At 40.4% G+C, this 25,619-nt stretch overlaps 2 protein-coding genes across 5 annotated transcripts; both read left to right on the forward strand.

Annotated features, from left to right (window-relative positions):
• Positions 1 to 1,380: 1,380 nt before the first annotated feature.
• On the forward strand, positions 1,381 to 22,726 carry LOC143851464 (ATP-dependent DNA helicase DDM1-like). Of its 4 annotated transcripts, XM_077360912.1 has the most exons (14): positions 1,381 to 1,902; positions 1,998 to 2,081; positions 4,986 to 5,332; positions 5,418 to 5,604; positions 5,693 to 5,868; positions 11,070 to 11,139; positions 11,365 to 11,554; positions 11,737 to 11,841; positions 11,933 to 12,027; positions 12,110 to 12,229; positions 13,809 to 13,928; positions 14,014 to 14,112; positions 14,203 to 14,304; positions 22,331 to 22,726. In XM_077360912.1, the coding sequence occupies exons 1-14, from the start codon at positions 1,723 to 1,725 to the stop codon at positions 22,607 to 22,609; spliced, it is 2,154 nt and encodes a 717-aa protein (XP_077217027.1). In that variant the 5' UTR covers positions 1,381 to 1,722; the 3' UTR covers positions 22,610 to 22,726. The 4 variants fall into 4 exon arrangements, with proteins under 4 accessions (XP_077217027.1, XP_077217028.1, XP_077217029.1 ...); XM_077360913.1 differs by lacking the exon at positions 13,809 to 13,928; XM_077360915.1 differs by lacking the exons at positions 1,381 to 1,902; positions 1,998 to 2,081 and adding an exon at positions 3,140 to 3,930 and having other exon boundaries at positions 5,061 to 5,332.
• A 1,819-nt stretch (positions 22,727 to 24,545) lies between these two features.
• LOC143851465 (germin-like protein 3-1) lies at positions 24,546 to 25,417 on the forward strand. The gene has a single exon (XM_077360916.1). It carries the CDS (start codon positions 24,546 to 24,548, stop codon positions 25,206 to 25,208), a length of 663 nt encoding a protein of 220 aa, XP_077217031.1. The 3' UTR covers positions 25,209 to 25,417.
• The last annotated feature ends 202 nt before the right edge of the window (positions 25,418 to 25,619 follow it).

Here is a 25,619-nt window from a genome sequence, read left to right on the forward strand (position 1 = left end):
CAAAATACTACAGAGCACATTAAATTTTATTTGAATGAATGAAAAAACTTTCCTTACACGCATAGACTGTAGTCACTGTAGTCACTGTAGCTCATATTTTATCTTTCGGCATAGTAAAGCCAAGTCACATCGAATAATTAGAGTACTCGGTTTGACTGGAAGCAGTAGTTGTCACATCGAATAATTAGAGTACTCGGGTTTGACTGGAAGCAGTAGTTCAGATAGATAGTGATTAGTGAAAGAGTAATAGGAGAACGTTTATTTTCTAGGGGTGCAACTCGGTCGGGTTGGGTCGGGTTGAGGCCAACCCGAGGAACCCATTTTGCCAACCCGACCCGACCCAACCCGATTTCTAACCCGGCTGGACCCAACCCGACCCAACCCGATTTCCAATTTTATGCACATGTTTTTTGTGGGCACTACTGTTTTTTTTTTTTTTGCTCACATTCCCACAGAGGCATCCACCATATAAAAACTCTGTAACTGAACTGAAGGATAAATTTATGTTGAAATTTAAGCACATTTCTAGCTTCAATGGGAAATGTGTTCAGTTGAAATCGGGCTTTAAGCATATATCGGAATTGGAAATCGGGTTCCGGGTCGGGTCGGGTTGCCCGACACCCCAACCCGACCCAACCCGATTTCCAATTCGGGTTGATATTTCTCAACCCAACCCAACCCGATTTTGAAAAAAACCCAACCCAACCCAACCCAAATTCGGGTTCAACCCAACCCAAGTTGCACCCCTATTATTTTCTGGACGAAGCAACAAAGCATAGAGCCCATTTATTTATTATTTTTTTGGATGAATCAACAAACTTTCCTTACACGCATAGACTGTAGTCACGGTAGCCTCTGACGCTCACATTCTACCTTTCGGCGGAGCTAAGCCAAGTCACATCAAAAGTAACGTTAATCAATTCCAGGAAAACTAGTATTGTAATAATTACAGTACTCTTTCCAGGTAAGGCTCGAGCAGTTGACCCTGTTCTTGATATGTATCCATCTGTAAAACAAATAAAAGGGTATTCTTCTCGAGAATAACAAGGATTCCTTTTACGTATCAAATATACAAATAAGAGTTTTCATCAAACCTGTCGTTCGGTTATTCGGTTAACCGAAAAAAATTTGGACAAAAACCGAACCGATATGTTTTTTAACCGAACCGAAATAACCGATCAAATTCGGTTCGGTCGGTTATTTCGGTTTAAACCGATTAATGCACACCCCTACATATACACCTTTTGAGTTTCTAGGGTTTTTATATTTTCTCCTCAGAGTATTTATTTTCCATCTTAGGGTTTTCGATTTATTTTGGGGAATGATATTCCCCCCTCTGACGGATAAAATCCCCTTTTAACGTTATTCGTTAAGTTTTAAAGGCAAAGAAAAACGTTAAAGGGGGTGAATTTATCCTCAAGCAGTGAACCATTCTCACAGAAACCGTTAAAGGGGGGATTTTATCCGTTTAGGGTTGGGGGGATATCATTTCCCTTTATTTTTGCTTTCATTGTTTTCCTCTTATTTTGAAACATTTGGTACTGTATTTTAATAGCAGGGGATCTGCAAGGTGGAAGTTAGTGGCATTCATGAGGAAGAGTTCTCTCGTTGGATGCGAAGAACAATGATCATCTTATTGTTCCAAAATCGGAAGTTTCAAATGATGACATTCCTCTGTCACTTGATGCGAAGAATGGGGATTCTTCTCTTATTTCAAAAGCTATGACTGAAGAAGAGGAGAGATTGCATGCGGCTCGAGAGGAGGAGGAGTCCAGGGTTAAAAGCGAGGAAGGCAAGGTGCCTATTCTGGACGGGGATCGGTTCAGTAAATTAGACGAGCTACTGACACAGACTCAGCTGTACTCAGAGTTTCTTCTTGAAAAGATGGATGACATCACATTTGTAATACCTGGGACTCTTTTATACGATTGCACTTTTTCGTTAGTAGATTAGTTTTCATTCTGTCTGATTATCTAATGCGGGTTCGTATTTTCTAGGACGGAATAGAAACCCAGAAGGAAGAGACTGGGACCGCGAAGAAAAAGGGTCGAAAGAGGAAGGCGGCTTTTCATTATAACACTGTAGGTCTTTATTTAGTCTTTTTGAATGCCTTTTCTTTCCTCTTGGTAATTTGGGAGATATATAACCCTGTGGTTGTTATTGAAAAAGCTGCATTTTATGAATATCCTGGTACGTGGATTTTAGAAAAAAGAAAAAAAATATCAAATGTAGCTACTTCAAGAAATAAAATTGTTGGTTTGTCATTTCATTTTGAAGGACACTTTGTTGCTTTGCGGGAAGTGTGGTTGGTAGCCAGTTGAATCCTTCACATCATATGGTCATTATATGCTGGTGTGGGCTACACTAGTCATGCATATCCCTGTATGACGAGGAGATAGTCATATTTTAAAGTATTGAGTAAATTTGTCGGTTTGGGTATCAACTTACGAAATCCACATTCATTATACTCATCGTCCATCGACAGCTGTCTTGGGACGATACTTCCTGGTATGGTTGTCGGCAGGGGAGTGACTTTTGGGTAATGTGCTTGTACAGAGTAAACGTTTCAAAGGTTCTGGTTGTGACATTGAGGGTCAGAGCAGGTACCTTTATTGAGTCCTTGTGGGTGAGACATGTTACAGCTCTAGGCAAATTGAAAAGTTTATCAGGGATTGACCTTGAATGGAAGTAACTTCATCGGAATTTGTGGTCAGTTTGGATTTGCAACCCAGTTGCATTTTTAGTGTAATTTTTATGTAAAATGCAGTTATTATAACGCGACTGGGTTTAACATCCAAGTCGACAGGGGAGTGACTTTTGGGTAATGTGCTTGTACAGAGTAAACGTTTCAAAGGTTCTGGTTGTGACATTGAGGGTCAGAGCAGGTACCTTTATTGAGTCCTTGTGGGTGAGACATGTTACAGCTCTAGGCAAATTGAAAAGTTTATCAGGGATTGACCTTGAATGGAAGTAACTTCATCGGAATTTGTGGTCAGTTTGGATTTGCAACCCAGTTGCATTTTTAGTGTAATTTTTATGTAAAATGCAGTCATTATAACGCGACTGGGTTTAACATCCAAGTCGACAGGGGAGTGACTTTTGGGTAATGTGCTTGTACAGAGTAAACGCTTCAAAGGTTCTGGTTGTGACATTGAGGGTCAGAGCAGGTACCTTTATTGAGTCCTTGTGGGTGAGACATGTTACAGCTCTAGGCAAATTGAAAAGTTTATCAGGGATTGACCTTGAATGGAAGTAACTTCATCGGAATTTGTGGTCAGTTTGGATTTGCAACCCAGTTGCATTTTTAGTGTAATTTTTATGTAAAATGCAGTCATTATAACGCGACTGGGTTTAACATCCAAGTCGACAGGGGAGTGACTTTTGGGTAATGTGCTTGTACAGAGTAAACGTTTCAAAGGTTCTGGTTGTGACATTGAGGGTCAGAGCAGGTACCTTTATTGAGTCCTTGTGGGTGAGACATGTTACAGCTCTAGGCAAATTGAAAAGTTTATCAGGGATTGACCTTGAATGGAAGTAACTTCATCGGAATTTGTGGTCAGTTTGGATTTGCAACCCAGTTGCATTTTTAGTGTAATTTTTATGTAAAATGCAGTCATTATAACGCGACTGGGTTTAACATCCAAGTCGACAGGGGAGTGACTTTTGGGTAATGTGCTTGTACAGAGTAAACGTTTCAAAGGTTCTGGTTGTGACATTGAGGGTCAGAGCAGGTACCTTTATTGAGTCCTTGTGGGTGAGACATGTTACAGCTCTAGGCAAATTGAAAAGTTTATCAGGGATTGACCTTGAATGGAAGTAACTTCATCGGAATTTGTGGTCAGTTTGGATTTGCAACCCAGTTGCATTTTTAGTGTAATTTTTATGTAAAATGCAGTCATTATAACGCGACTGGGTTTAACATCCAAGTCGACTGGGGCCTTCATGCATTTTTTTCACATGTTCATCTTGTCCTTGAAAAATGTAAGGGTTTTTTTTTTTTTTTTTTTTTCTCTTTGGAAGAGATTCCTATTCCAAAAAAAAAACAACAACCGAAGTTACAACTTCCACATTCATATTTTTGCCCATGTTGAATGTTTTGCCAATTTTATCTGGGTGAAATTACACATCTCAGGTCTTGTTTATCTAATTCCTTGTGATGTTTGCCACAATCTACTGGATTTATTGGTAAGGAACTAAACTGATGTTTCCCATGAACTTTAATACACACATGGCAGTTAACCTAGGAAATCTTGATGACATGTACTTATTTTTTCTGTTAAATTAAAATTGAGAGTGGAACTTGATATGTGAGTGACTTCCAGAAACACAGATCCGTTGCCAGTATCAATCAGAGCATAGATGCATACAGAATTCATCATTTGATATACTCTAGTAAAATACACTACAAGACTGTAATTTCATTGCTGTGTTGTTTACTAGTGTGACCTGACTATTGAAAGCCAAATTATAGGATATCTTTGTGTCAGCATCCTAGGAAAATTTTTCAATGTTGTCCTTGCTTTCCACCAGCCCTAGTACACTCAACAACGCATGGGCCATGGTAGGACCTTAATGATATTTAATTTCTGGTATTGCATTTTTCTGAATAAGATGCGATCTGAGATCTCTAAATTTGGGCAGCATGTACTTCCTAATTCTTTTGATTTTTTTAATCTCTTCATAATTATCGCTCCTTGCTACAGTTGGAATTGCATGCGGTTTATTTGTGTCTGTTAACTATTTTTCACTTCATGTTATGTTATCTTTTGTCATTCTGGGATTGAGCCTCTAGCTCAATTGGTCAAGGTTCTGTTCTGCAACCTTGAGTTCAGAGGCTCAATCGTAGCTTACCTACCCAAAAAACCTTTTGCCTTTCTTCATTATACTTGGGTTCTGCACTGATATGTTGTTCGTGCACTCACATTTCTTTCTGTCTTTTTCTACTCTTTTGTTCTAACATGTATCTGTGTCCTCTTCTTCTATAGAGGAAGGCGAAAACAGCTGTGGAAGCCATGTTAACAAGATCCCAAGAAGGCACAGCTCCTGAAGATGCTGCCCTTACTGTGGAAGAGAAAGCTGAAAAAGAACAGGCTGAACTGATGCCGTTGTTGACTGGTGGAAAATTGAAGCCCTATCAAATTAAAGGTGTGAAGTGGCTTATCTCATTATGGCAAAATGGACTTAATGGGATTCTAGCAGATCAAATGGGGCTTGGCAAGACAGTTCAGACGATTGGTTTTCTTGCACATTTGAAAGGGAAGGGTTTAGACGGCCCTTATTTAATTGTAGCTCCTCTATCAACTCTTTCAAATTGGGTAAATGAGTTCTCAAGGTATAATTTCCACTATGCACTTTCTAACTTTCCTATTAGTTACCACATGTCAACCTTTTTTAATTTCGGGCAGTCTGATTTTCAGGTTTGCTCCGTCAATAAATGTTGTTCTTTACCATGGAGGGAGAAAAGAGAGGAATGAGATAAGGCAGAAGTTCAAGCATAAGGCTATCGGTCCTAAATTTCCAGTTTTTGTTACTTCCTATGAGATTGCAATGAATGATGCAAAACCATTGTCCCTTTATAGTTGGAAATATGTTGTTGTTGATGAGGTAATAATCAAGTGGAATTATAAATTTATTTTTTCATTTTTTATTCTACTGAAGCACGAGCTTACATATTGATATCATTTGGTTCAAGGGTCACCGACTTAAAAATGCAAATTGCAAACTATTGAGAGAACTGAAACGCTTGCATATTGAGAATAAGCTTCTGCTCACTGGAACACCTTTGCAAAACAATTTGGCTGAGCTTTGGTCGTTGCTGAACTTTCTTTTGCCAGACATCTTCTCGTCCCATGAAGAATTTGAGTCATGGTAAGTATTTTTCTTGCTTATCCATTTTATTATTTGATAATTGAATTTTTTTTTTTTATGGCTTGTCCTTTTCATTTTTTTGTTTTCCTTGCTGACCGCCATGTGATTTTGTATAGTTTGTACATTTTTATGTTTCTTTCGATGAAATTGACTCAATGAATTTGCTATCTGGCTAGATGTATCCTTAGTTTTTATGCTAAAAACATATGTGGGCTGCTTGCTGATGTTTTGTCTCTGCAAGTTGGATCTGGAGAAAGGATTGTAGTTTCATTAATTGTGATACGCAAAATCACAAGTTATGTCTATAGCCATGAAAAAGTGATATGAAGATGGCTGTGTTCCCTATGTTGAAAACATGGCTCCTATACTTGCCACATGTTAGTTGAACTGAGTGAACCATAAAACCGGTAAGTGATTTTGAAAAGGAAAAGTGAAAAAGATGATTTACCCTTGCATCTTTTACCTCATGAGAGGGGAGAGGTTTCCCGGTTGACCGTGGACCTCATTTGGCCAGCCAAATTGTCCTTCAGAGTTGTATTAAGTGGTCAGACTTGGGTTGACACCAGCCTCATGTTGTGATCGAAAACCATCAATGTAATCGGGGTCACACATTTGAAAAGTAACCATGGAACATGGTACTTTTATAAGTTTGCAATATAATTTAAGGGTGGTTTGTACTTTTTTTAAACAAAAAATTTAAGGGTAGTCTGTACCAAGGTTCTAAATTTCGACCAAATTCCGAAATTTCAGGTTTCCGTCAACCCCGAAACTGAAGTTGGGTAAACTAGAAACGTCACAAAATTTCGGTCGAAACTTCGTTTTCCCTGAAAATTCGGTCTGAAATTTAAGGAAAATCTCCAAAAAATCTGGATTTTATTCTTTATTTAATATTTTACAGAAATTTTGGTAATTTTTTTTCGCAATTTTGTACGAGATTAAATATTATTTTATTTGATTTCGTTAGATTTCGTCCGAAATTTCGGTTTCGGTGAGGAACGAAACGCATTCCAAAACCGAAATTTGAAACCATGGTCTGTACTGTTCCAGTCAGTCTACGGGGAATATGCCGGGCATTCTAGGAGTGCCTGTTACCTATTTTTTCATCCTTCCATTATTTTTTAGGTGTCTTATTATCTCTCCGAAGTTTGTAGATTTGTCTTACACATCGATGATTCACATTTGATTCATGTCTAATAGGGCCAATGTTCCACACAAAGGGCAAGGTTGAGGCCAATCCCGAGCGACATAGTAGCAAAGCACTCAGGCCACATTGAACCAACACTTGGACATGTTGGTTGAGATTACAATCGTTCTAAACCTCACTTGTGAACATATTAAGCTTTAGTCTCCCAGGAATGCCAAGACCCCTTGGAATACATCATACATAGTCACCCTATCCACAGTGCAAGGCAAATTGAGTAGTCGAGGTTTTGGTCTGCATGAATTCTTTGGAGGCGGGTCAGAACATGATGAGGAATTTGTACATTATGACGAGCCAAGATGTTTCTATGACAAGCCCGGGCATCATTTGGTAGGTAGACTAGTGCGATCTTTAGGAAGGTCTAGAGATTTCAGAGTTAGAGTAGATGTTAGGGATTTGAAGCGTCATCTCGACCCTGGTTGATCCCTTGAGTGAGCGGACAACACAAATTGTTCATTTGAGTGGAAAGAGCTTCAAGAAAGTCTAATTTATTACTATGAAATAAAGGGTGCTGCCCTTATTTGGTGGAAACAAATTCAAACTGGGAGAACTCAAAGAAGTCCAAGACTGAGAAGGGCCAAGATGAAGGAAATACTAAAAGTAAATACTTACCATCCTGGCTGTAGGGCATTTCTTTACCAGAGACTTTTGGGCCTTAACAAGGGGCTAGACCCATGAGGGAATGCATTGAAGAATTTCATCTCTTGATCGCTCATAATTCTATCATTGAAGACATAGGACAACCTATTGCTATATTTATTAACTGGTTGTGATTCTATAACTTAGTCTCCCTTCACACTCTTCTCACGGTTGATGATATCTTTCTGGCACTGAAAATAAAAAAAATGACATAGTGTTCTATGAAGGGACACTTGCAGAAGCCTCTTGAGCTCAACCAACATAGGTCCCATGGTTAGCCGCCTGAACCCCACTCTTCCTCCTGAGAGCACTGCGATGAGGCCACCTCCAGGTGAGGCGAACACTAGTCGTGGACTTCTAGGACTCAAACCACAAAGTACTACATTCAAATGTTTGTTGATTTCAATCGTATTCCAATCCCAAACAGGGATGGAAGGCACGATCGTAGGTGTATAATGCCAGACCAATCATACTTGCCATGCCTTAGCATAACCAATAGATGATGAGTATGGAACTAGTGTTGAAGCAAATAGCGCTCCCCCCCCCCCCCCCCCCCCCCCCCCAACCACACACACTCACACACAAACAAGTTAGTAGTGTTCCGCATAATGGGAGTGGTGAGCAAGCTTGGACAAGCATTACAATATGTCCAAGGTCCAATATTGAAATCATTTCAGAGCTCATATTGGATGGGGATCATGAGGGGGCTGCTTGTATGATCCGTCGCAATGTGATATTTGGCCATACTGGATAGGGATCATGAGGGGGCAGTCTGTATGATCCGTCGTAGCGTCATATTCTCTAAGAACCCAAGGACAAATAAATGGTTGAGGGGCACCATTTTTCACTCCATTTTGCTCTAATATCATTGATGGTGGAAGTACTGAGAATTTGTTCTCGCATATGATGATGGATAAGTTGAAGCTGGAAACTGATACACACACTAGCTCGGCCATATAACATCACGTGGATCAAAGGTGTGGGCAAAGTTTTGGTTAAAACCCGATACCTTGTGATTTGGGATGCTTATAAAGACATGGTTTTGTGTGTTGTCACTCAACTCGAGGTTTGTCGTATTTTATTAGGCCGTCCAAGGCAATATGATCGTAAGACCAGCCATGATGGGTATAAAATACGACATGAAAGTTAAGTAAAACCTTGTAAGGTAGGCCCCTAGGCCGTCATAGGATGTGTCGACATCTTTGCTGATAACGAGTAATATTAGCTCAAATCTCTGGAGAGAAAATGTTAGCTCAAAGAAATGGCGTTACCATTATTTATGAGTCAGTATAAATTTGAGGTCACTTGCAACATGTCTAATTTTGAATCTCTTCAGGATAACTATCCTACATATCAATTTTCCGGTCCTACAACGCTACATCTTGATCAGGATGATTTCTCGATTTATCGTACTCGCTTGTGTATCCCTTAGGATACTCTACGCGGGAGCCTTATCCCCGAACATCTTAGTAGAGGGTTTTTTGCGTCTTAGTAGAGGGTAAGCATGCTATTTTGGGCAAGCCAAGACTATTGCCTCCGTGGAACATAGTTACTCTTACCTCGAATTAAAACGTGATGTGATCCATTGTGTGTTGGTGCAGGCGGGTCAATTACTTACGAATCAAACTCAAAACCATAGTTACTAGAAACTTCCTAGTTGAATGAGAAGCTTGCTTCGGAGCCTAAGTTCTTCTCGCTTTCCAAAGTTAGGGGATGCACGCTTCCCACACGCTTCCTTACCGCAGTCTGAAATTTAGTTGCTCTCCTATATTCATTACGATCATCCTTTCATCATTCTCGGCATGAAATCTTCCGAAGTCAGAACTTTTCAAAGTTTCCAATGTATACATCTCTGCAAACAAAGAATCCCAGAAAATCCAAGAAAGGAGTGGGATCCTTATTCCCTCCCCCAATTGCAACATGGGAACCCTTGCTCTTGCCACTTCTCTCCTCTCTCTCAAAACCCTCTTGCCTCTTTGTATGCATCCCTGTTTCTACAAGATTTTGGACGAGAGGAAGCCCCTTTCTCTATGAGAGAAAACCTCATTTCTCTTCCTTCGCCAATCACGAGAAGGCAATTGAAGCTGCAAGACAGATTTGGATGATCACGAGTGATGCGAATGGATGGGTTGAAGCAGGATTGGGGATTTTTTGTCGTCGTCGTCGTCGTCGTTGTTGTTGTTGCTGTTGCTGTTGCTGTTGCTGTAAGCCTGTAACTGTAAATTACACAAATAGAAAAAGCTTTGATTAGTTTAAAGCAATTTGCCAGGTTTGTCTAGTTTCGTACTGCTTCAAAATGAATATAAATCAGATGTTAATCAATTTTTATTCTTCGTTTTATTCTTATTCTTCGTTTTATTTTCAGGTCATGTGACTTAAGTGAAGCGTGTGACTTCACTAACACTAAGGGTATTTTAGTTAATTTTAGCCATTTTGTTTTGATTCTTATTTGAAGTCCTAAGATTAGAAATGAAAAAGAGGCCCACGATCTGTTTTTGTCGGGCAACCCTATTGCTCTTATATTAAAATTGTCCATTCCTGTAATAGAGTAATCAGATATGGATTTTGAAGCCTTTGCTCGCTTGTGCAGCCTTGTTTCCTCTCCTTGTCATTTGGGATTGAGATATATGTGATTTTAGCTAATTGATTAGCTTAAATCTGGCTCTCTGATTTTTCCTGCTTCGATTTTGTTTTATTCATCATATCTGATTCCTTACGGTATGCAGCTCACTAATCATGGTATCGGCTTTGCTTCTCCACTTTTTCCATCTGGTGAAGCACTTTGAATCTAGAATGCTCTTTCATCATATACTCCAGGAGTTCGTGGAGCACAATGGGATTTACTTTTGCTTAATCCCCATGTGTTAGTTGTTTCACTTGCTCATATGCCTCAAATTGATTTGAGTGACTTGATTGAAGTTTTTTTCAGTTCTCAGAAACATCATTGTTAGGATTTTCACATGTTTTAGAATTGGGAAAAGCTAGGCAGTGCAATAATTATGATTCAAGAGTACTGAATGGTAGTTCTTTGGGAATTATAATATGGGGAAGATGATAAAAGCTAGGGTCTGAGATTAAAAAATATAGAGGCAATACATGGTCAAAAGCGACTAATTACCGAATAGATTTTTATTTTGTTGCCAAAAGTTTGGTAGTCTATGGTTCACTACAACTTTCATATGGCTTGGAGTTTCGTTGATCCAAGGAGTCTCCAAATGAAGTTACTTTATATTTGCGCTTTTTTTTCTATTTATCAATTGGTGGTCCTACAAAATGTTTGTGTATCGAAAACTTATGTAGTGGGTGAGTGAATTTAGTACTGCTTTTGCCTTATTTTATAACATGAATTTTCATCGCACAGGTTTGATCTGTCAGGGAAGTGCAACAGTGAGGTCTCGCAGGAAGAGACAAAAGAAAAAAGAAGGGCTCAGGTATGGGCCCTTTTTGTATATCCGTATTTGTATCCAAGGTTTGAAATTTCAGTTTCTGTTTCGGCCTCAGCCGAAAACAAAATTTATTAAAATTTCGGTGTAAATCTTGGTAATTTCGGTATAAATTTCAGATTGGTGCCGGCCGAAATCTGAAATTTGAAACCCTGTTTACATCTTGTGCTTTAGCCATTCCATTTATGCTCAGAGGAAAACAGCTATTTGCAGGTGATATCAAAGCTCCATTTAATATTACGTCCATTTCTCCTACGAAGATTGAAGGAGGATGTTGAGCATATGCTTCCTCGGAAAAAGGAAATCATTTTATATGCTAATATGACCGAGCACCAAAAGCAATTTCAGGATTTATTAGTTAACAGGACATTGGAGGATTATTTACGGGAGAGACCAGACAATAGTAAGAATGATATCTTTGTTTAATTGAAATATATCTGCATAAGAGGGAACTATCATTTATAATAAAAAGTAGCATTCTCCCGATTCAATCAAAAGCTCTCAGAAAAGAAATATATATTAAAATTGAGTTTGCAGCCCTTTATTCTGTCGTATTTTCTGTACTAATGTTAAGTTTTATTGCAGTAATTGGACGGCCTGGCATGAAAGGAAAGCTGAATAATTTGGTAATTCAGCTTAGGAAGAACTGCAACCATCCCGACCTTCTAGAATCTGATTTTGATGGGTCATGTATGCTCCTTGCAATCCGAGTAACTTTAATTTTAGTAAGTAGGATACACTATCATCCTAATATTTTCTACTTGCTCATGTTGCACTACAGTCTCGTATCCACCTGTTGAACAGTTAGTGGAACAATGTGGCAAATTTCGCTTGCTAGACAGACTATTGGCGAAACTTCTTTCCCGGAAGCATAAAGTATGCTCATGATCTGTTAGTTTATTTGAAAAAAAATATCATTGTTCCATCCACTCAAAATTGCAAATTGTGTGATTTCCAGGTCCTGGTTTTCTCACAGTGGACTAAGGTTTTGGACATAATCGATTACTATTTTAGTGAGAAAGGGCTTGAAGTTTGTCGAATTGATGGCAGTGTCAAACTCGATGAAAGAAAAAGACAGGTAGGTGAATTTTGCTGGAGAAATATTTCTGGTCGCGTTGCTGTCTTTCCTAGCAAAATATTTGTTTCTCTTTTCTAATTTACGACCAAGTGCTTCCTTTTATTAATTAAATAATGTGATGGTGTTATCCTCAATATAATACATTTTAACACAGTAATGATGGTTTTGATTAACTTTGATTTTTGCGCATTGTTGCACATGTTTTCAGAATTATTTATTGTGAACAGAAACTTCCTTCGTCTTTTTTTGGATCTTGATCAACAATGCTCAACTCCAGCCTCGATACATTCACTTTAGCTAAAGATTTCTTATTGTATCATTAGCTTGGTATGTATTTGATGCGAGCAAACTACTGCTCTACTAGGAATTCACCTTATAGGACCTACTATTGGCATTATCATGATGCTTCGTTCTCAGGTTTGTGCCAATCCTTCCCCTCTTGTATCATCTTTGTTGAACTCTGGACCTTTTTGCCCAAATTTTTCTTAGACGAATATTGTTTTATTACTAACATGTTTTTTATCATCCTAAGATTTCTTTTATTCACAGCATGAAAGCTATTCATTTTTTTCTTTTTCAAGGTTAGAGTGTTTTGCTTATAAGGTCATAGTTGAAAAAATGGATTCTCATTGAATTAATTAGCTGTTTGTTGGTAAGCACTCATTTTGTTCTGTTTAAGAACGTTGATTTTGTTGCAGTACACTTATATAAAAGCTTCCGACTTCCCAAGTGGACAGTGATTATACAGGGAATAGTGTCTGTCATTCATTTTAGCTCATCCAAAATTTCGTTCTAAAATATATTAAGGGCCTGTTTGGATGCCGAGAAGATTTTGTTTTGGATTTCTCACATTTTCAGCTCTTTTTGCATTGTAAATTGGATCCGGATCAAATTCTTGGATTTCCAATTCAGCGACTGACAGTGGAAAAAATCAGATTTACAAATATGCTGTGGAAATAAGTAATTGGAAATCCACAGATGTGGCAGTTTCCTTCACCCTCTTGGCCTCTTTGCTCCTCAACCTCTCCCCTCCTGTAGGAAGTACCCCCTTCCCTTCTGTCTCCATTAGCATGAGCTGGCAGATCTATTCATTTTGTATACCGTTAACTAACCAACCTCTCCAAAAGCTTAAGCTGTTGGAGAAAGGCGTTATTTATCTTTTATACTTTAACACTCCCCCACACGTGTGGCCCACTCTGCAAACACGTGGCACATGTGGTCCCACTTTGGGCCGACCATCACATGTGAATTTTTGCTATCTGGGAGGTTTGAACTCGAGACCTTTGGCTTTGATACCATGTTAACTAACCAACTTCTCCAAAAGCTTAAGCTGTTGGAGAAAGGCGTTATTTATCTTTTATACTTTAACATATACAAAACTCAATTCCAAATCCAAATACAAAATATGAGGTATCCAAACGGGCCCTAAGTACAAGTTTGAGATTTCTATTTCAGCAAGCTTCTTTCCTTTTTCCTCTATCCTTTCCTTTTACCTTTTCCTTTGTTTGTTTTGATTTGTTCATGTAATGGGCAATTGCACCTAAGTAGCTAACACTAAAATTGCTTACATTTTAACCAGATAAAGGAATTTAATGACATAAACAGCGATGTTAGAATATTTCTTCTCAGCACTCGTGCTGGTGGCCTGGGTATCAACCTCACTGCCGCCGATACATGTATTCCATATGACAGTGATTGTGTAATTCAATTTTTTTCTCTAACTCTAGATGCAGGAGAATCCTTGTAATATTCAACTGAATCATTTTATTGCTTGTGAAATCCAGAACCCTCAAATGGACTTGCAGGCCATGGATAGATGCCACCGGATAGGGCAAACCCGCCCTGTTCATGTTTACAGGCTCGCAACATCTCATTTTGTTGAAGTGCGCCATGAATCAGATTTTTTTGTGGTGGTTATCTTTATTTACTTTTTGGTTATTTGAAAGATTCTGACAAAGCAATATCTTCAACAGGGCCGCATGTTGAAGAGAGCTTTTAGTAAATTGAAGCTTGAGCACCTGGTTATTGGGAAAGGACAATTCCAGCAAGAGAGAACCAAATCTAATGCCGCAGAGGTGAATTTCTTGTGTAGATTTTGCTAATTTGACATGTCTTTTTTTATAGCTTTTTTTTTTTTGAAAGGTTTTTTTATAGTTATTTCATGGTACTATTTTGCTTTCTGTTAGTAATGCAAGAGTGACTTGCTAGCAAATGTGCTTGGGAGGGGAGTGAGGGAAAGGAACCAAGTGTCTTATTTGCTCTGGTTTAACAACTTGTCTAGCCGTGGTTCCCCCTTCCCAAGATAGGCCATTTATTGTTTACTATCTATTTATCAATCCGATCGTGAGTGCCATAACTTTTTATAAATTCAGGTTATTTGTTTCCAAACTTGTCCTTTTCAAAGCATGTCTGATGAAGGGTCTTGCATGCCTATCACTGTCAGCTATGCCTGTGGGTCTCGTAAGCTGAAGATGTCTGCTGACGTAGGATGGGTCTTTGGAAGGATTTAAAAAAAAACAAAAAAAAACAATGGGACTTATTTAGTGGATGAGTGCTGCTAGCAAAACGGGATCCCGTTTGAGGAAAAAAATGAAGTCCTTTGAAGTGACACATGCGTATAAGACAAGAAAGTGAGCTCACATCTCTACGGAATGCAAAAATCACGTGAAATGACCATATCAATGGTCATTTTCACCAATGTCTTTACGGGATCGCATTTTAGAAGTGTTTTGAACTGGATGGAATCCAATGGAATTTGTAGAGAACTTCGATAGGACTGATTAGGACTATTTGGGTGTGAATATCAATTTAATGACAAGTTTAACTACCTAGGAATTTCAAATCACATCCAAGGCTCATATCTGCTACCTTTGAACTTCAATTTTCTTCTCCGCGTTTCCTCTTTTCATCTCTCCAAACTTTCATTTTTTTTTACTTTAGCGATATTGGGACTGTTCAAGAGATTGAAGGATACCTTTGAAGGAAATGAGATCTGATTTTCGATGAAGGGGAGATTCACTCAAATCAAATTGATCTTCAGTTTCAAATGTATATTTCCAGTCTTTACTTTAGTGATCGAAATAAAAAAACAATAGTTCTTTGGAGCTTTAAAATTTTTGAATCACAAAAACAGGGGAGTATCAAGGATGAGAATTAGAGAATAGGAATAAATCACTTTGATATAGAGATAGGAAGAAGAAGAAGATAGTCACCAAGGTATCCTAGAGCATTGACCGCTATATTTGATCAAGGCATCAGGCCAAGATCAAGGAGGATTCAGAATCCCAGGTTGAACAAGGCAAAATGATAACATATCCTAATTCGATGGCCCTAAGAGTAATAAAAAACAATAGTTCTTGGGAACTTTAAAATATTTGAATCACAAAAACAGGGGAGTATCAAGGATGAGAATAAGAGAATAAGAATAATTCACATAGATATAGAGATAGGAAGAAGAAGAAGATAGTCACCAAGCTATCACACCAAGGTATCGTAGAGCATCACACCGCTATATTTGATCAAGGCATCAGGCCAAGATCAAGGAGGATTCAGAATCCCAGGTTGAACAAGGCAAAATGGGTTTTCTTTCATTCATTTGAATATCATAATTTGATGGCCCTAAGGCTTTTAAAATATGTTGACCTCTCCTCGCAGTTCTAGAGACTCTCCTACACCTAAAACATAAAACATGTGGGCCCCTTTTTAACTTAAACAGTTAGACCCCTAATTCTACAACGTTCCCACGCAGAACCCAACCAAAATAAAAACCCATTCCTCTAAAATATATGACTTAAAGCTGTCTCTACTTAAACATGTCATGGGAATTGGACCCCATCTTTCACTATCAAATCACTTAAGTGATTAAATTGACCTGAAGGAAAAAGGAGACAAGGTCACTGGAATACTCCTGAAGACTTCAATTACTTCTAATACTCTATTGAACTAATGATGGGCCCAGTCATCATATTTAGCCCTCTTGGTGATCTTTGTCATGGATACTTCCCATCATTTGGACTCTGGAGTGCTCTACAAGCTGAGCTTACCGATGTTATCCACAAACTGCTGGTGTTTGGGCTTTGGAAGCCCAGCGCGTCTCTGCGCTGGAAAGTAAACTCTCTCTGGCACTCTAGGCATATGGGCAAGAAGACCAAAGCACTCATAGGCCCATGCCTGTACGAGAGTCATCAAAATCAATTCAAACTTGCTTAAACAATTCATATCATAAGCAATGAATTAAAAGAGCAAGCAGAACAAATTCAGAATTGAAGAGAGAAGGGTAAGAAGTGTATCGCCCAGATGTACCAGAGCCCGCACATGGACCTCGTCCCTCCTCGAGACAAAAACGTCCATATCTCTGATCAGAAAGGCGTAAGCTGCTCCTCCCCAATCATTGTCCGCCAGTCTGTCGATGTGGCGAACTATACTAAAAAAATCCCTGTGGATGGTGTTCCCTGTACTACTGAACAGGGTGCATCCCAGAAGGTACATCACAAAACTCATCGCTAATCGGCGATAGTATCCCTCATCTGGCTCCGCTGGTCTCACTGGCTAGTGATCTAGTATAGACATCCGTAACCTCGGCTAAGAAGCGTATGGAGGCGCCCAAGGCCGGTCCAAGGGATCATGCTCTGGCACTCCCAGAGTCTCTCTGAGCTCCGCCTCCGTAACCTGGAGTCAGCTGGATGGGGATCCCTCCCATCCGAAGTCCTGTCAGCGCTGAGAAAGCCACAGGAGTCATCCCAACCTCTCCGAACTGGAAGTGAAAAGAGTGGGTCGTGTCCCATCATCGCTCAGCCAGAGCCAACACAAAGCCTGCCCCTAAGCCCTCTGAATCTGTGCGGACCACCTTGTCTAATACTGTCCCCTGCACATACATCTGGGCTCTGACGTGCAAGTTCTCCCATCTCGTCCGGGCATCTCTCACTGACCCTCTCCAGGTGTAGACACCCCATTTTGACCAGACCCAAGTTTGCGTTGTCTGTGCGAGTCTCGTCAAATCAGTGAGTTGGGGTCCCAAATTGCACCCTGAGCTAGCTTAGGGTCCCACCGAGGTCCCTGTGAAATTTCGTCAAGATCCGACCACGTTTGCCTAGCGAACGAGCTAAGTGTAAACACCCCATTTTGACAGGACCCTAAACCCGCGTATTCGAATGAAATCCCGAGGTCAGGCGGAAAATGAATGAATGTGGGGCCCGCTGATATGGGACCCGCTTGTGTGGGACCCATTTGTGTGGGGCCCGCTGATGTGGGACCCGCTGTTGTGGGGTCCACTGATGTGGGATCCGCTTTATTCAACGAGAGAATAAGGACAGTTATCATTTTCCTTGGTTTTAAAAATGGGCGTAATGAGTAGTTTTGGTTTTCGTATGGCATCCGATGCCATTTGAAAATTGTTTTCTATTTTTTTATTTATTTTTTTGCAAAATTTAAGGGAATTAGGGGGGACAAGAGGGGGACAAAAGACTCTCATTTTCTCCCCTCATGATGACTCGTCATCATGGGTCTTCTGATCTCTCTCTCTCTCAGAGAAAGAAAGAAAACAAAAAAGAAAAAAAAACGGGTGGGAAAACAGCAAGGGAAAAACCAGAGAGGAAAAAAAAAAAGAGCAGAAGAAAAAAAAAGGAAAAGGGGGAGGGGAGAGGCCAACCGACTTCCACCACCACTACCACCTATCTCACTACCCACCTCCATCTACCCCATCCACCACCAAACCCACTGCCGACCTCCAATCCCACCACCCTCCAATCTCCGGCAACCCAACCGGAATCCGACCACCGGAATCCGGCACAGCCACCATTAATCTCCCAACCACCACCCTCAACCTCCCTCCAAAACCCTTCTAAAAAAAAAAAAAAAAGAAAAGAAGGGAGAACGAGAGAGAGGACAGTGAAAAAAACCAGAGAAAGACCAAGGAAAAGAAAAAAAGAAAAAAAAAAGAAAAAAAAAGAAAAAGAAGAAGAAACCAGAGAAAGAAAAAAGAAGGAGAAACCAGAGAAAAAAAAAAGAAGAAAAAACCAGAGAGAAAAAAAAAGAAGAAGGAAAAACCAGAGGGGAGAGGGAGAGAGAGGGAGATCTGCAGAGGGGAGAGAGAGAGAGAGAGAGGAGAGATCTGTAGAGAGAGAGAGGGAGAGAGAGAGAGAGAGAGAGTCTTCTCCTCCGGCAATCCAGCCGGAATCCGGCGAGGCCAAACCCATCTCCGACCGGCCATCCACCGATCACCACCACCTTCTCCGGCATCCTCCCAACCAACCACTGGAGCTCCACCGGCATCCACATCTCCTCCACCCCACCTCCAGCGGGCCCCACCTCCAGCGGATCCTACATCAGCGGGTCCTACATCAGAGGGTCCCACATCAGCGGGCCCCACACAAGCACGACTCTGTCAACACCTTCCTGGATCTCTTGTTCCTCCCATAGCTGGCGTAAATTCATTTTTTTATTTTATTTTATAATTATTCATTCTTCGCACTACACGGGTCCCACAGCGGGTCCCACATCAGTAGGTCCCACAAGCGGGTCCCACAGCGGGTCCCACAAGCGGGTCCCACATCAGCGGGTCCCACAGCGGGTCCCACATCAGGTCCCACAGCGGGTCCCACAGCGGGGTCCCACATCAGTAGGTCCCACAGAGGGTCCCACAACAGCGGGTCCCACAGCGGGTCCCACAACAGCGGGTCCCACAGCGGGTCCCACAGCGGGTCCCACAGCGGGTCCCACATCAGTGGGTCCCACAGCGGGTCCCACATCAATGGGTCCCACATCGGCGGGTCCCACATCGGCGGGTCCCACATCGGCGGGTCCCGCAGCGGGTCCCACAACAACGAGTCCTACTATGAATAGTAGTTTTGAATAGTACTTATAAATAGTAATTATGAATAGTAGTTTTGAATACTTGAAAACAACAAAAACATTCCAAAAAACACTTGAAAATTCAAAAACATCTCAAAAACAATTCAAAATCCAAAAACATTTTAAAAATCAAAAATCTCAAAAAATCTTGAGTCATGTGCAGAGTAGTTAGGAATTCTGGTCCGAACTACGGATGGCTTGATCCCTAGCTGAGGGGTACGTAGGCAGCTCAGGCGTGCTGCTGGCACCCTGAGTTCAGTCACCATTTTTAGACACCATTTTTACACCCTTTCACCATTTTCAGTCACCATTTTTTGTAAATATTTCTCACAACTTTCACCATTTTTCATAACTTCAAAACCTCCAAAAAATACAAAAAACTTCAAAACCTTTTCAAAAAGATCTTCCCCTAGAGTTAGGAGTCTGTCCTAGATATTTAGGGTGTTTTAGAGTTAGGAGTCGGTCTTGATTTGTATTGATGTGGTGTGTCCTGTCGTGTGAGTGTCCCTAGAGTTAGGAGGCCTCGAGTCGATCGGTCAGACACTTAGTCGAACCGATGGCTAGACTAGGAAGCATATAGTCAGCCCATGGTTTTCTTTATGTTGCACAGCCTAGATACACATAGGATGTAGGGCCCACCTGCATTAGCTTAAGGCTAAACAACCTGCATTAGTTAGGACATATAGAGAGTCCTAAAAATCACAATCCACTTGAATTTAAGCAATCGCACAAAAAGCTTTAAACATCAGTCGAGTCTAGTGGATCGAGTCTAGGATAGCGGTCCTAGAGTTTTAGGCATCGTAGTTTAGAATAGGGCACCGAACTACGTTGGCTCTGATTCTTCCCGAGGCCGGGATACGTAGTGCAGCTAGGATGGATGGCCATCTTGGTCCGAGTCAAGTCCTGCATTAGAGTTAGGATTTGTTTTCCTGTTATATATATAGTTTATTTGTGTTATGTATTTTGTTGTGTTTCTCTTATTTTTATGTACAGATCCTATACCTTTAGCTGTAACATGCATGTGCTTGTCCACCAGAACTTAGACACCAATTAGGCATGGCACTCATAACCTAGCTATTCTTAGGCGACATATCTTTCATTTCTTTTGTGTGTGCTTCTTATTCATCTCCGAGACATGCATGATTAGCTAGACGTTATCTCGGAGATATTCGTTCCCATTTCGCATGATTTTCGCCCAAAACTCTTCAAAATTAATAATAAATGGCATAAGAGACCAGGTGCTAGCACTTGGGCGAATTGGGGGCGCCTAATCCCTTCCCCATTCGTCATCAGGCACGAACCCTATTTTATATCTCTGGTTATCCGTTGCAACAGAGCACAGCATGGGATCCAGGGCCCACTTCCTTGGATGGCGACTCTTCTTTGTTTAAGGTACGCCTCGAATCTGGGCTAGTCCCCGAATCGAGAGGTATCTCGCTTTACATCGCCGCTCATGCTGTGAGGGGCACTCTTTCGAGAGTTCCTTGGTGGGGCTCTCCTTCACGTGGACGATCTAGAGAGACTCGCGCGGGGGCCCGTCCCCTCACGCCCGTCCCGGATCTGGGGTCCACACCAGGTCATATCAGGAAGAGCCTGTGCAAAAGATAAGAGGCAAATAAAGAGCAATACTACGTAAATGGGAATAAACATCCCAGCTACATGCATTCCTAACGCCTAGGAATCTTGAGCGAATTTTGGGATTTTTCCTTCAAATTCATTTTAGCTAAGGTGGTGCGTTGGGACCCCCTGATGAAACAATTCACCAAATCAAGCCCTCAGGTTTCATTGCAATTGGTTCAATTACAAATGCGTGCAATGCACATGTTACACTTAATGTTTGACCGTAGTGTTTGAACTGATCAAATTGTAGGTTTAACTCACTCTTTTCACATTTAAAGTTTGAAGGGTGTTTGGGCATTCTTTTTTTTCCTCTCTTTTGGCAATTTGTTCCAATAAAAGCTTTTGCCATTTAGGCGCTCTTTGTTTTAGATTATGACAAGCGATTGTGGAGTCCTCAACCGATTATTGGACTGGAAATTGCACTAAATTTGAGTCCAATAATCGGTTGGGGACTCCACAATTGGTTGTCATAATCTAAAACAAACAGGCCTTTAGTCTCTTGTGATTATAATTGCGTCTTTTGCTAATATCGTCGTTAGGGTGCTCTATATTATTTATCAACTAATTGCTATCCAATAATTATCGTTCTTAAAGTTCCTGCTCCTTTTTTAGTTACTTATGGTATCCATAGCGTGTACATTATTAATGGATTGCTATCAATAATTTCCTTTCAGAAATGATTGATTGGACATTATTAAAAAAAAAAGATTTATTTGGGAACTTATTTGCTAATATGTATGTTTTTGCTTTAGCCCAAATCCACTGCCATGTTGGAAGATACCAGTGACATCCATGAATCATATTTGGCTCAGATCCTTTAGTACCCAAGTTGTACTTTATTTCCACAATGTACAACAGAAACTCTTCTTTTCATATACTTTTTGCATGAACTGAAATATTATACATTTGTATATGCCATTGAAGAGGCCTTTCCTTATCCAAAACAGATTATTTATATCTGATTTACTGTCGACAAATTTGTCAAATTCATTGAATAAAGTACAAGCACCAAATTTTAGTAACCAAGATCAGCCACAAGGAGAGAATAGAAATGTAGAATTTTAGTTCATGCAGAAAGTACAAGGGCCGTTTTGGATACTGTAAAAACTCTTTGCATACAATATTTAGGGAAATGACATTCCCACCCACTTTCCGAGCATTTCCACCCTGATTTGTTTGTCGTTTTTTTTTTTCTGAAAACAATTTCATATTTAGGAAAAGACACGAAGGTGGTGGAATTGCAGTCATTTTTAGAAAACAAGGCGAACAAAAGTGGGTGGAAGTGCTGGAAAAGGAGGTGGAAATATCATTTCTCATAATCTTATATTGATATGGTTTTGAATGTAAATATGTTTATTTGCAAATAAGGCTTGCAAAGAGGCCTTAAAGCCCTCTTTGTAAATAAGATTAAATTAAAGTAATATTGTTTTCAAAGTAAGAAGGCATCTTAGAGAGGCCTGAACTCATGTTGTATTTCTTTACTTTTGGTATAAAATTTGAGGTGACCACTATCATTCTCTTCTCACTGTAATTGACTGTATTTTCGTCTTTATCAATATGTGCATTTCGTTTGCTAAAGAAAAGACATGATGCCATTGTAGTCTCTTATTCATGTCTTTGGGCTTGGTCCAGGAATTGGAGCTTCTTGCATTGCTTCGTGATGAAGAAGACGCAGAAGAGAAGTTTATTCAGATTGATATAAGCGACGGAGAGCTGGACAGGGTTATGGACCGCAGCGACCTAGTTGTGGCAACTGCAGATGATAATAGGAAGGCCACTACAGTTGATCCTCTTCCTCAGTCACTAGCTGAGTATTTGGAAGTACTGGAAAGTATAGACTTACTTATTTTGGTGGTTATTTTTTGGCGGGGTAGTATTGAAATGCAGAAATTGGCCTTCTGCTGGTTTTGATGGTAAGAGGTTTCAAATTCCATGGGAGTTTTTTTGTGAGAGGAAAATAGTCATTGGCCTCTTGTTTTGTATTCAGTACTTCAAAAAGCTATCGAGGCTTTCGGTTCCCCCTCCCCCCCCCACCCACCCCACCCCCCCCCCCCCCCCCCCCCCCCCGGTTCTATTCCATGGTGGACGAGAAAAAATCAGGTTGTAAAGTTGCCTGATTTTTTAAAGATGTTTAATGTATCGAGTCTGATAGGTTTGGTGACTTTGAAGTCCCTGGTCTTGTGGTTAACTTCTGTTGGACTGTGAGGCCACTGATCAAATTGTTTGGCATTGTTCTTTCAAACTCTCTCTGGTTTGGACAATATTCTACCCCCATTACAAAATTTATACAAATTAAAACATCAAACAATATTCTACCCCTAGTACGAATTTAATACAATTTATGGTATTATTATCTAGACCAAAAAAATATAAATTTTAAATATTATGAAAAAAAATACTAAAATAACATTATAATCTATAGAGCGATGATATTTTCACTCCCCCCTAATGTAAGTATTCGCTCCCCTTCTAACGTGATTTGACGTCAAAAAGCGGTAATGAGGGGAGCGAATGCGTAGCGCAGGGGGAGTGAAAATATTATCGCCCTAATCTATATTAAGCCATTCTATAATTCAATTACTATAACAACCTTATAATTTATACTAATTCGTCATTTTTGTAATTTGTCAGACCCTAATTGGACAAGTCCAAGGATCATGTATTTGGATTCAAAATTTATAAAACCTAATCAGATCCTGAAATATGGATCCATATTCAATCCCGGTAGGATCCGTCGGACTGTATAGGCTCCTTGACAGCTCTTATTTAATTGTATTAAAAGATCTAACTAGACCTGGCAAACAGGTGGGCCGGGCCGGGTAAACCCGCGGGTGATGCGGGTGCGGGTCACACGGGTCGGGTCAAGAGATGACCCGCATTTTTGCGGTCAGAATTTTGGTGACCCGCGCGGCCTGCGGGTGGGCCGGGTCAACCCGTGGGTCACCCCCAAATATAATATGGCAAATATAATATGGGATTGTAATTCTCATGATTTGACCAATTCTCATGATTTGACTGCACCGCAGAAGTTTTTCCAGTAATTGTCATAACTCTTTGCTTGGTATTTTTCTCGTAATTTTATAACTTCACAACCATTTATAAGTAATTTTTCATTTAAAACTTTATAAGCCAGTTATTTAACTTTTTTTTTTCGTAATGATTACTTTTTTTTTTTGCTTTTTGCTTTTGCTAGAAACCTTCGCCGTGTGCGCATCTTTGCACAACCCACCTATTAAAAAAAAAACAAAACGAAATGTTATCAACACTACTAAGGGCACTCTCACTTTATTAAAAGTATGGTATGGCCCACACCATCAGATGATCCAAACCGTCCATTAGATGGGCAATAGCCTAAATAGGTTATGCTCCAAAAATCATTTCTATAGGATGATTTCCCAAGTGCTGATAACATTCTCCAAGAAATTCTTAAAAATTCCTATAAAAATGTGGGTGCCCGCGGGTTGACCCGGCCTGTGTTTTTGCGGGTTAACCCGCGGGTTAAATTTGACGGGTCACTAAAAGTCAGACCCGTGCCCGCAAATTTGCGGGTGGGTCGGGTCGACCCGCGGGCACCGGTTGCTTTTGTCAGGTCTACATCTGACCGTCTTTTGCCCCGAGACTCCCAACAAATAAAAACATAGAAACCAATGTATTCGTGTAAAGATAGGCAACGAGTCTCCCTTTTACAATTTACAAACTTACGTTATTTCCCAACATTTTCTACTCCCACACGCTACTCATCTCTTCGTGACTTCACTCCAAATCCTCGGCTACCCAAGCTTCATATAACAACACTATATAGAGAAAAAGGGGAGGAGAAAACCCTGAAACTCTCTTAATAAGAAAAATGAGAAACACCTTCTTACCGAAGATCTTACTACCCTTAATTTTACTAATACAAGTAGCACAATCGGACCCTGACCCCCTCCAAGACTTTTGTGTCACCGATGTAGCCACCACCCAACCTTTCTTCTTCAATGGTGCACCCTGCCTGGACCCGGCTCTGGCCATTCCCTCGCACTTCACGACCTCCATTCTATCGAAAGCCGGGGACACTGGAGCCAACCCCTTTGGCTTCAATGTTACCTTAACTAATGCCAAAAACTTGCCTGGCTCTAACACCCAAGGCTTAACCATGGCTCGGATCGACATTGCCCCAAATGGGCTCGTGCCACCCCATTCGCACCCACGAGCCTCGGAGGTAACTCTTCTTCTTAGTGGCAATCTTCTTGTTGGATTCGTAGATACTAGTAACCGTCTCTTCACTCAACAGCTTCGAGCTGGTGATTCTTTCGTGTTCCCTAGAGGAATGCTACACTATCTTTACAATCTAAATTCTCTGGCACCGGCTCTTGCCGTGTCCGGTCTTAGTAGCCAAAACCCCGGTGCGCAGCTCTCTCCGCTCGCCAATTTCATGACGAAGCCGATGATCATCTATGATGTTTTGAAGAAATCATTTCAAATTAGCGCGAAAGATGTTGAGAGGATTCGGAAGAACCTTGGTGGATGATTATATGTTCGTTTAGCATAAGCTAATTTCAATTAAGAACTATGGAAGGCAAAATTTATATTGACTTTCCATGTTACCAAAGTTAACCCTCATCTGTTGGGCCCCACTATGGGTGGGCCATGCCTAGAAAATCTCTAGCCTAACCTAACCCTCTTGATTTGTGCCGATTGTGGTTTCATCATCATTATTTGCAATAATATGGCCAATCACCAACGCTTGGAATTACTATTTGAGTTCTATCGAGAAAGTCTAGAAATCAGATGGTTTGATCAAAGTGATTTTTAGTGCATTATAAGAAAAAAGGTATAGAATAATGGTACAGAGACGTGGCAAAACTTTTCCCTCCCAAAGTGGCTATTTACCCCTGATTTCTACCCCTTCCCAATATCTCCCATCACGCTCATGAACGCC

Source organism: Tasmannia lanceolata, unplaced genomic scaffold (genome assembly GCF_043159265.1).
Source record: "Tasmannia lanceolata isolate RefF3 unplaced genomic scaffold, GAP_Taslan_0.1 ptg000018l, whole genome shotgun sequence".
Classification (NCBI taxonomy): domain Eukaryota; kingdom Viridiplantae; phylum Streptophyta; class Magnoliopsida; order Canellales; family Winteraceae; genus Tasmannia; species Tasmannia lanceolata.

Coding starts and splice junctions, on each gene's coding strand:
- LOC143851464 (XM_077360912.1), top strand. CDS start 1,723: ATGACTGAAGAAGAGGAGAGATTGCATGCGGCTCGAGAGGAGGAGGAG. Junction 11,140..11,364: donor AAGAAAAAAGAAGGGCTCAG/GTATGGGCCCTT, acceptor AGCTATTTGCAG/GTGATATCAAAGCTCCATTT. Junction 14,113..14,202: donor CAACATCTCATTTTGTTGAA/GTGCGCCATGAA, acceptor TATCTTCAACAG/GGCCGCATGTTGAAGAGAGC.
- LOC143851465 (XM_077360916.1), top strand. CDS start 24,546: ATGAGAAACACCTTCTTACCGAAGATCTTACTACCCTTAATTTTACTA.